Source organism: Dipodomys ordii, unplaced genomic scaffold (assembly GCF_000151885.1).
Source record: "Dipodomys ordii isolate 6190 unplaced genomic scaffold, Dord_2.0 Scaffold26, whole genome shotgun sequence".
NCBI lineage: Eukaryota > Metazoa > Chordata > Mammalia > Rodentia > Heteromyidae > Dipodomys > Dipodomys ordii.
The window spans coordinates 2,280,732-2,292,310 of record NW_012267242.1 but is presented as its reverse complement, the minus strand read 5'-3'; the positions used below and the strand labels follow the sequence as shown (position 1 = coordinate 2,292,310).

The window sequence follows — 11,579 nt, the reverse complement described above, 5'->3', positions numbered from 1 at the left end:
CAACAGCTGTAATTGAAGTGCATAATTCTTTAAAGGTAAGGTATGAAGAGTAAGTTGCGCGTAGATGCAATTGAGGTATTCTGCAATTTAGATTTAATATTAAAATTCTATCTTAGCACCAACAGCAGGCTGTTTTAGAGTCTTTCAATGAGAAATGGAACAGTAGGTGACACAAGCTGAGCAACAGGATTAAAAGACAACTATCCCTGCCAGGCACTGGTAGCTCATACCTGTAATTCTATCTACTCAGGAGGCTGAGATCTGAGGATCCCAGTTTCAAAACCAGTTTGAGCAGCAAAGTTCATGAGACACTTAACTCCAAGTAACCACCAAAAACAGCACAAAGTAGCCCAAGTGGTAGAATGCTAGCCTTGAACAAAAAAAAATTAAAAAAACAACTAAGGGACAGCAACCAGATCTGGAGTTCAAGCCTCAGTTCCAGCACACACACACACACACACACACACACACACCAATAATTCCAACTATTAACAATACTCAAGACTAATCACCCTCGCCTCATGTTATAAATATGCTCTCCAAGAACTGTTGGAGTCACAGTGATAGAAAGACAATTAATTGTTTCAGAAAGACAAAATGTACTTCTGTAGAAGGGTGGGCCACTAGCCAAAAATCTGGCAAGCAAGCACACAGAGCAGGCTGGCTGTTCTATTTATTTATCCCTAACACAGCAGGCCCTGCCCCTCTGCTCAGATTGGTTGAGTGCACACTCATAATCTACTTCTGATTGGCTAGTTTGAATAGGATAAAATGTATTTACATAAGGTGACTTTGAAATAAGATTAACAGTACTCATGTAATCTCAAAATATACCTGCACTCTGCTATTTCTTGAACCATCTGAGGATTGTCTTAATTCCATCTAGAAAAGAAGCCAGTTTGAGACAAAACCTTACATTTCAAAAATCCTCCCTTATCCCAAAGCAGTTCCTCTTTTCCTTAACAAGTCTAGGCACCAGGCCAAAGCAGGAACTTTTAAGCAACACACTTTGATAGAAGACAGTTTTTCTCATACCCCATAATAGAGAAGTAGGAGTCACTAGATTTTAACAGCCAATAGATTTAAAAGAACAGAAACCAGCACAATACTTACAGTTATCATATCTTGGTTCCAATATTTATTTATATTGACAGGAATACTGGGATAAATAATATCTTGTTTTACAGAAAATTGTAATGATACTATTGAGTAGGATTAAACACTCTGAGGATTTCACAGAAACATCAGAATTTTAACAGACAGTAGCCAGAGTCCTGTGGCCAATGTGACTGACCACAGCTACTCATGCTGTGGGCCAGATTTCTTAAAACAGCTACCTGACAAAAACAATACCATCTGACATCCAATAATGCCACAGCCTGGGCATCACATGGCTTCAAACGTGTGTCTCTATGGACTGTGGTTGTGACCACAGGAAAGGAAAACGGAATCTTCTTTGGCTCTGCTGGCCTCGAAATAACTCCTGACCTGAGTCACTGAGCAACAGTCCTAACCCTTTGGAGGCTGGACCTGCTTTCTGCTTTTCTGTGACAGTGTAACTGAGTTGACAACAGAAGATCTGTTGTCCTGCCCACTGACCCTTCATTAACTCTCGGGTGTCTAGGGAGCAGTGTCCTCTGTTGACAATCCGTTAGCATCTGCTATCCAGCAAGACGATTTTACTCTCCTGAGCAGGCAAACTCTTCTGGCCACCTGAACAGCTTTGTGAAACTCTGTCCACGGTGAGCGGGCCTCCCCACCCGCCCCAAGTCTCAGACACTAGATCTGAAGAAAATCACAGAGAAGTCACACCAGCAATGTGTGAAACAAACATGAAAACAGCACAGTTCCTAATTCTGAAATGAATGCCTTGCACACAGTAATTCCGGGACATAACAGCGTATTTGCTAGAAAGCCCAACCCCAGGCCATTGCACAACTTTGAGAAATGCGTTCACTCCAAGTCCCTTATGAGAGACGCAGCTGCAGTGGAGGAGGTGTCCCACCCTATCCACCCATCCAAAGTACAGACACCTCTGTAATGATTCCTATTGGTGGGCATCCTGGTTCTTGTGGAATCCAGATGCAAAGCGGGCAGGACCCTAGCCAGGGGCCACCTGGAACATCTATGAATAGCCAGTGTAGGAAGGACCAAATCCTGAAGTTGTGGCAAAGGTGGCCACAAAGGTTGCCCTGGTCCAAAGTTCACTCTGAGGCAGAGTGGGAAGGCCCAGTACAGTGACCAATGGTTCTCAGCTTCTGGGATGCTAGATGTGCACAGGAAGTTGGCTTTCCAATGGCTTCGGGGTTTTGGGTAGAAAAGGAGGATTCAGTGAGGACTCCTCAGTTGTCCCCATGCCATAGGTGCTTAGCTCTGCAATGTTCCTTCTTTTATCTGTTGGATAAAGAGGTTTCGCTCATCTTCTGGAGTCCGCCCGTTCTGAGCTCGGACAATACACGTGGGCCGGTGCAGGTTGAGCATGTATATCAAATGCTGTTTCTCATTCTTCAGCTCCTCGATTTGGGCCTTCAGTTCAGCATTCACACTCTCCAGCTTCTCTGACTCCTGGAGGCCAAGCAGCAGAGGCATGGTTAAGAAGGGAACCAAGGCCAGGAAGGAGGAAACGGCAAGGGCAACACCAGCACCCTGGGGCTCATCAAGCTGAGAGCCAGTTATTGAGGCAATCACTCCCCCACAGTACTACATATGGATAATGTGAGAAGCCTTTGAATCTGAGGTCTTGCCAGAGAGGCCAAGGAAATGCCACCAAGTTGGTCAGTGACCTGGCTAAAGCTAAAGCTGCAGGTGAACCCACAGTTCGGAGATAGCTTGTGCTTGAGTCCAATGGCCCATGTGTAGGGTGTGAGGACTAGAAAAGATCTTGGGAAACCAGGAGGAAACCCAGACATTCATGTTGCTTAGTCTTTTGTGTCCTGATCTCAACGCAAAGCTGATCTCTTCAGCGGGGGGAAAAAGCTGCTTGTCAAAACACAAAACTTTCTTAATCTCCACTGACCCTTGAAGCAATCATCAAGAGCCCTCAAAGACGGGTGATCTGGCTTAAAACTCTTGGGGAGCAGACACAGCCATTGGCAAGACTGCCAGGCACTGTGGCGTGCCCACACATGCTGTCCTCCTGGCTTTTCTCAGGGGGTGCTAGCCCAATGCAGTCAGGAGCTGAGAGCCTAGAGAATGGGAACAGAGCTCAGATCTACACCGGAATGCAAAGGAACTATCAGCACCGCTTACAAATTAAGGAAATAGCTTGTTCGAAGAGATTAATTAAAGGCTTTTCATAGTGAACCAAATAACAGCTGGCAGTTTCTTTTTTGGGAAATTGGGTAAGTGAAACCTCTTTAACTGGGCTGGTGTAACCTGCAGCTTGGAAGCTTCTAGATAAGCAAAGACTTGCCAAGGCTGCTAGAAGTCTGGACAGCAAACGGTCTTATATGGCCTCTTCAGTATTCAGAGTCCCATCCATGAAGTAGCTACACTTCATTCTGCACGGTAGTATTTCTGCCACCAATGACAAGTCCCTTCTTAGGAAAACATGGCCAGGGGACTTGCAAATTCTCCTTCCAACAGCAAGAAAAGGCTATTGGGAGACAAGTGTTAGCAAGAAAGAGACAGAGCAGGCGGGAAGGTACTCACTTTCTGCAGACACTCTGTCTTCTCCTTCTTCTTGTTTCGACACTTGGCAGCAGCAATCTTATTCCTCTCCCGTCGCCTCTTTTTTCTCTCATCTTCTTCAGGGGCTACCTATGAAATAAGGCATATGTTTAACATCACCACAAAAGGACTTGAATAACCTACAAAAGCAACCAGGGCTACCTAATGCTAAAGTGACTCAGAAAAAAAAGCACTTGACTTTTCACTCCTCCCCTCCACTGCCTCCCCACCCCCCCAGCAATATACACACCTAAGAATGAACTTTTAGCTGTGGCTCATGCCTGTAATCCTAGCAATTCGGAAGGCTGAGATCGGAGGCTCACTATTCAAAAACAGCCCAGGCAGGAAAAGTCAGTGAGACTTATCCCCACTTAGCCACCAAAAGGCTGGAAGTGGGGCTGCAACTCAAAGTGCTGGAGCACTAGCCTTGAGCAAAAAAGCTCAGGGACAGTGCCCAGGCCCTAGTTCAAGCCCTAAGACTGGCACTGACGGAGGGGGAAAAAAAAGAATGAACATTTTGGTGAAAAGGATAAACGTGACCAAGATGTATTGTACTCATAAGATGATATGTTGAATGATAACCCCCCCTTTGAACAACTACTTAAATAAAAATAAAAAATTTTTCTTAAAAAGAGAATGAACCTTCATCTACTGAGTCAATAAGTCATCTCCTGTGACTCTCCTTGAGCCAGCCTTGAGCTCAGTGCAGAATAAAATCCTGTTACCCTGCTTTGGGAGGTGGTCCTCCAGGGGAGTTCACCCAGACCCTCACTTGGTCTGTGGGCTGATAAGGAATCAGCAGCATCCAGCCACTGGAAATAGAGACTACAGTCCATCTGGGATGAAGCACTCATGGTGAACTTAGTGGGTGGCAGTTTAGGCTGTCAATGTCAGAAAAGGTGTGGGAACTGCATGTAAACTCTAATAGCTCCTAGGTTACCATTAATCACCTCCTGTCTGATATTTCTCTGTTATTTTGAACCAGACGGCTCTGACTATGCGCTGTTAGAGATGGAAGACCTGCACTCCAGAGAAACAGAGTCCAAGGAGAAATATGGTGAGAGGAATTTCCACCTATCCACTTTTCCCTCTTAGATTCTAGAACCACCCAGGCCTAAAGTTGGGCTTTGGCTAAAGTTACTTTTCTGAGCCTCCCTTATTGTAAACTGGAATCAGCAGTGTCACCTGCCTTACTGCTATCATTATGAAGATTAACTAAACTAACACATGTAAAATGCTTTGCTTTTATCTAGTAAGCATTATATAAACTTTAGCTACTATTTTTTATCTTTTTTTTTCCAGTCCATCATGGGGCTTGAACTCTAGGTCTGGGCACTTCTAGGTCTTGAGCTCTTCAGCTCAAGGCAAGCATTCTACCACTTGAGCCACAGCACCACTTCTGGTTTTCTGGTTAACTGGAGATGAGTCTGGACTTTCCTGCCTGGGCTGGCTTTGAACCATGATTCTCAGATCTCAGCCTCCTGAGTATCCAGGATTACAGGTGTGAGCCACTGGCGCCCAGCTTACTTTTTAATGTTATTATTACCCTCACCATCAAGATAAAACCCTTCTTCAAGACATTGCAGCTCTACAGATATTTCCTTTGCAACCCTATAGATATTTTAGATGAGTGGGAGAAGACTCCGATTTGCTCATATAAGGAAGTATACTTGGAAATAGAGTAAATCCTGAGTTTTAAACTGTCCAAGAGAGGAATGGCTTTCTAAGAGACCATTTAGTTCAGTTCTCTTGTTTTACTGATAAAGAAATGGAGATACAGAAAGGCCAGTCAAAATGCACCCAGGTAGGCCCCAGGAACCCATCCCAGAGGCTACAAACCCTGGATGTAAGCCCAGGGGTTTTGTTGCCTTTCTCATTGTCTCCTGACCATAGCTGCCTTGTTCAACCATGTTACCTTCCCAGAGGGGACAGGGATCTGAGAAACAGGCTCACACTGTCCAGACCCACAGGATAATGATGGCTTTCACAGGCTCAGTATCTTATTTGAAGATAAGAGTTATAGCTACCAAAAAGACCACATATTCAACTAGATCTACTGGTACTTTCTCTTTCCCCAAAATAGGTAAAACTGCTTGTTTCCCTGACTGAAGATCAGGAAGTCAGTCAACTTGGTGAACACAGAAAAGATGAATCGTACGATTTTCAAGAGTGTTGCTATGAGGAAGACTGCCAATTATTTCTTCCTTCCTTCCTTCCTTCCTTCCTTCTTTCCTTCCTTCCTTCCTTCCTTCCTATTCTTCCTTCCCTTCTCTGCCTCCCTCCTCTATATCCCTACATCCTTCCCTTCATCACGCATTGCATTTTGTTATATTAAAAAATTCCTCACACTGTACAATATTGGACTGACAACAGCAAACATTCTGTGGTTCCCTCTGTTGATCTCCTCTGAGGGGAACTGGGAACACAGATAATGCCTCTAAATCATGCCTAATGGAATACCAGCAACTGTTCATTGAAAGCTATAAGACAGGCCCTCTTCTAGAGCTTTTGCAAATGTCTTAACCCTTAGATCAATTCTACGAAGGAGTAATTACAGAATAATAAGGGTAATGACGGCGATGATGACTTTATATTGACAGTGATGGGGATCAAACCCAGGCCTTACACATTCTAGGCAAGTGCTCTATTTCCCCACTCTACAACCCCAAACCTCAGTCTCCTTTGGAACCAGTTCTTTTGAGCCAGTTCCACTGCTCTTTGCTGAAAGGCTACAATTGCCAGTTAGGTAATTCTGAAATATTCCATCTTGCAACTATGATGGCACGTCCAACAATACTGCAAGATCTTGGCTCTGATGTCCTTGAACCATCACCATCAACCATGTCTCAAACTTATCACCATGCCTGTTACTCCAGGTCTTATGAAAGAGCAAATCACAGCACGTGTCTGTCTGTGGCAGAAGTGAACTTGGAGCAGACACTTGGTACCAAGTCTGTGAGCATTGCTATAAGCGATGGCAAAGCTGGCTGCCTGGTCCTCACTGTGCTGTCTAAGCAATTGTGTCCTGGAGGTAATGGAAATAATGATGCGACTCGTTGATTCCTCAGAAAGACTCAACACAAAAGGTGACCTTACCCCAATCATCATGGTTTCAAATACCAGACACATATCCCTGGCTTCTATCTCCCTCTGTATCTCTAGCAGATTCTCTTCTGGACTCTAGGTATACACCTGCCTGCTTGACATCTCCATGGTTCTTGTCCTACCCAAGTCTCCTACAGTTCCAACCCCAGCGGCAAATGAACATTCCCTGCTCCCAGCTGTGTAGGGCTGACCATGTAAGATCACCCTAAGCTCTTTTTCTTCCACACCCACAAAGCTTTCTCCTCAAGTCACATCTAGAGTCAACTACTTCTCAGCACCTGCACCGCATCCATCCTGAGCCAGACCCTCTTTGGCTGTCCATGATCTACACACTCTAGTCATGCCGTTACTGCCCATTCTTGACCAGAACAATCACATATAAATACGTCAGAGCAAGGTACCACTCTGCTCAGAAACCCTCCAATGGCTTCCCACAGTTATATACATACGTACATATATCCACACATACATACATATGTGTGTATATATATAAAACATGGTTATATTTATACAAGCGTTTATAAGACCCAGTGTTATCTGTCCCTCCTTCACTCCCACCCCTACATTCTACCCTAACACACTGCCCACTCTACACCAACCACGCTCCTCCCTCAGTACACTAATCCTCTCTTGCCAGTTTCCTACATGACTCCCACCTCTTCCAAGTCCCTCTTCACAAAGCTACTAGCAGTGAAGCCTTTCCTGACCTCTCCCCTTAAAACAGCAACCCTAGCCATTCCCTCTCTCCCTGGTCCCCTTCCATGCACTTGTCTCTCATGCTATTCCTTCACTAATTCTTTTTGTTGTTGTTCTGAGACAGGGTCTCACTGCATAGCCCAGGCTAGCCTTGAACTTGAGACCCTGCTGCCTTAGCCTCCTGAGGGCTAGGATGATAGACCTCGGCAGGCCTGCTTGCTTACTTCGTCTATGTATTGTCTTTAGACAATAGTGACAACCTGCAAGGTAGAAGATAAACCCTAAGGCTGGTCTTTTGTGGCATTTATTCCTATAAAACAGGCTCCTAGCCAGGTGCTGGCGACTCTTGCCTGTGACCCTAGCTACTCAGGAGGCTGAGATCTGAGAACTGCGGTTTGAGGCCAGCCCACACAGGACAGTCTACAAGACTCTCATCTCTAGTATAAACTACTCAGAAAAGGCTAGAAGTGGCGCTGTGGCTCAAGTAGTAGAGCGCTAGCCTTGAGCAGAAGCAGCTCAGGGATAGCACCTAGGCTCTCATGAGTTCAAGCTCCAGGACTCGCAAAACAAAATAAAATATAAAACATATACCTATGTGGTAAGTGTGATAAAAAATATGTATATGTGCTCATTAAATGAAAATATGGGGTGGAACCCACCTCTGGTTTCGTGACTGTCATCTCCAGGGGTCTGTTGCTGACTGTGACTGACTCCAGTGCAGAGGACATCCGATGACAGAGGTGCTTGTTCTGGATGGCAAACCTCAGCTCTTCCTTGACAAAGGGTGTCAAGTTAGCAAAATCCTCAAACACCAATGACCCAGGAGGGGACAGGCAAGGGACGATGGCAGAGGCACTCACTTCTGAGGCAGAGACCTGGCCCGGGTGCTGAAGCATCATTTTGCTGAAAGACACATTGAAACCCAAACTGCTTCAGGGGTTCCGGGGCATGGGATTAAATCCTCTTTACCTGTCACCTCCCCCCCCCAAAGCCAGAGCTACCCAACCCCAGAGGACAGTCCCATCAGCCCCCAGGCTAATGACTTCTTTTCATGGCATGTCATCCTCTTCTTGAGTAAAACAGGTTTAAAATACCCAGCTCAGTGACGTGGATGACACGCTTATTCAAGTTTATAAGGGGTGACATTTCAGGTTATTCTGAACTCTTCTAAGAGCTGTTAGTTTGGGCCATAGTAGAGATATGCAAATGTTGTGTCAGTCTCAAAGAGACGTTATATATATTTTAAAAAATCAGATCATTCTGCAATCCCATTTTCAGTCTTTTTCTCAAAAAGAAATCCCAGAATCAAGAATCAGTGAGTACACATAAAAAGACGGAGACCCTTGCTCAGCAACTTAATCACTGAAGCTTCCCTTCCAGGAAGTTGGATCCAAGTAACAGGAATGAGGAAGGTAATAGTAGCTGGGTGTGCTTTGTTGCCCCAGTCCTTGGCAGGGGATAGCAATGGCAGGGATTCAGGTCATGTGGGGAACATACAGCCCCTTCTAAAGGTTGTCTAAGCAAAAGACCTCAGGGTAAGGAAAAGTCAAGAGCAAAGATTTGGACATTAGCCCTGAGGTACAAATTAAAGCTTGGACTAAGGGCAGAGTTAAGGCACAAGGACAGGTGACTTGGGCTAGTCAACAGCTCTTTGAGACCTGGTGGTTTAGCTGGCCAATGGCCAGGAACTCCTCCAGTGCAGCACGGACTTGCTCTTATACTCTTCTGGCACCTGGCCCAACACCGGGCTCACAATGCTTGCTGGCCATGTGGGCAGACACTGCCTAGTCTAATAAATAAAATGGGAGTTGGATGCTGATGGCTAACATCTGTAATACTAAATACTCAAGAGGGTGAGTAGGAAAATCTATGAGACTCTTATCTCTAATAAACCAGTGATAGGTATAGACTCATTATAGAGTGAAAAAGCTAAGGAACAGTGTCCAGGCCCCGAGTTCAAGACCCAATACAACACAAAAATAAAACAAAACAATAAATGAAATGAAATGGGGATGAAGTAGTCAAAGCAAGCAACCCCTAAAGTTTCATTCACTTCTATCATTCTATAGGTCAGTAAACTCAAAGGGATGACAAATAGTAAGCATTCCATTGTTACGACTTAGAATAGTCCCCTCTGGTGACTTGGCCCATTCCCCCTGATCCCTAAAGTTGATTCTCAGGAGCAATTAGTGTGGGCACTATTGGAGCACATGGTGTACTGCAGCATCCTTATCAATCCAACCACCTGTGGTCGTTAGCCAAGTATAGTCAAATAGGAAGTCCTCTGGCAAATCTCTAAGATTTGAGTAGTATGTCCTTCATCCACCAAACCTTATGTCCATTATCTCATTTAATTCTCTGAGAAAGGCAGTGTGTTAGGACCATTTTACACAAGAGTTAACTAAGGCTTAGACAAACTAAGCCATTTCTCCAAAGTCATAAGAACACCGGACAGGGTCAGAATTTGGAATTGGGTTTGAGCTTTCTATCCACAAAATTCCCACACAGGGACCTGAAAATCAAGATTTGAAGACCACTCAGTTATATGTCTTCACTGTAGTTCCCGGGGGCTTCTTTCTCTTTTATTTCCCCAGGAGCCTTGTGAGGAGTTGTGGAAATAATACATGAATAATGGGTGGAAAGTCTTGTGCAACTAGGGGCTATATTATTACTGGGTCTCCCAGAGATCTGTCCTGCGGAGGGCTGGCTCTCTACCAGAAATGTGGATGTCCAGGGACACCCTGGCCTCTTAATCCCACTGGATATCCAATATCCACTGCTGAAGGCAAGAATTCCGGGCTAATTAATGCTACCCTCCACAAGACAGAAGAACCCAAGAAAAGTATGTAATCTTCATCTAAAGCCTCACAAGTCAGAACTAAAGTTCTTCTCTCAATCCTATAATCTTAGGATACTGGGGAGAGACTTGTATCAGGGATAAACCCTAGGCTTCTGAAGCCAGAAGTCTGAGATTCTCCCTGGTATATATGTTTCTCCTTCTTTTCCAACTTTATTTAAAAACCCAACAGAGTTACAGGTCGAGCTACACCCAGACTGGCCTTGTTTGGAGGACTGGATGGCTCCCCTGTACATGGGTAGTTTGAATTCCACTATGATTATGTCCTTCTTGCCATGAAGCTAAGTTTATTAATGAGCCCAAAGCGGTTGGGGTCTGTTTGGAACTTTTTATTTTTACTCTTTTCTCATACATCAGTCCTGATGAAAGAAAGTGACGAATGAGCCAGGCATCTGTGGCTCATACCTGTAATCCTACCTACGTAGGAGGCTGAGATCTGAGGATCGCAGTTCAAAGCCAGCTCAGACAGAAAAGTCCCAATAAGGCTCTTATCTCCAATTAACCACTCAAAACAACAACAGCAACAGCAAAACTGGAAGTGGAGCTGTGGCTCTAAGTGATAGCGAGCTAACCTTAAGCAAAAGAACTCAAGGACAGCAACCAGGCCCTGAGTTCAAGCCCCACAACTGACAAAAAGAAAGAAAGAAAATGAAGAATGTCAGTGATATAGAGTATTTTATGAAAAGCATGAAATGAGCTTATTTGGGGACAGAAATGGGTTGTGACACTGTTAAGAGCCTTTTTGATAATAAAGGAATGATATCTGTAGAGGTTTGATCTTTCTCTGTAAGCTAATAAAGCTGAACCTCTGGGTCCTTTCTAGTTTGTCCTTTACTTGATCTCCTATGGTACAATTCAGCCTAAATGAAGGCTGTGTTCCCACAAGGAAAATGAAACTAAGCCTTCATTTTTATTTTCTATTAATTTTATTTTTTATTAAATTCATATATATTATTATCATTATTTGAAAGTCAAGATCCTAGGGCTGGGTAACTCACACTTGTAATCCTAGCTACTCAGGAGACTGAGGTCTAAGGATCATGGTTGGAAGCCAGCCCAGGAAGGAAAGTCCATGAAACTCTGATTTCCAAAAACCTAAGAATGGAGCTGTGTCTATAGTGGAACCAACCTTAAGTTTAAAAAAGGTAAGGGAGCCGGGCGCTGGTGGCTCACGCCTGTAATCCTAGCTACTCAGGAGGCTGAGATCTGAGGATCGCGGTTCAAAGCCAGCCCGGGCAGGAAAGACCGTGAG

General features: G+C 44.6%; 1 protein-coding gene across 3 annotated transcripts in view; it reads right to left on the bottom strand.

The window, feature by feature from the left end:
- Positions 1-1,123: 1,123 nt before the first annotated feature.
- Atf3 (activating transcription factor 3) overlaps positions 1,124-11,579 on the bottom strand; it is a 14,489-nt gene continuing 4,033 nt past the window's right edge. The window contains exons 2-5 of one of the 3 annotated variants that reach the window (XM_013014969.1): positions 8,331-8,373; positions 8,130-8,243; positions 3,652-3,759; positions 1,124-2,565 (exon numbers count right to left, since the gene is read on the bottom strand). In XM_013014969.1, coding sequence (XP_012870423.1) covers positions 2,368-2,565; positions 3,652-3,759; positions 8,130-8,243; positions 8,331-8,369 — 459 coding nt within the window. In that variant the 5' untranslated portion in view covers positions 8,370-8,373 and the 3' untranslated portion in view covers positions 1,124-2,367. Of the gene's footprint in view, positions 2,566-3,651; positions 3,760-8,129; positions 8,374-11,579 lie in introns of all 3 variants that reach the window. The other 2 variants (XM_013014968.1, XM_013014970.1) reach the window with 2 other exon arrangements.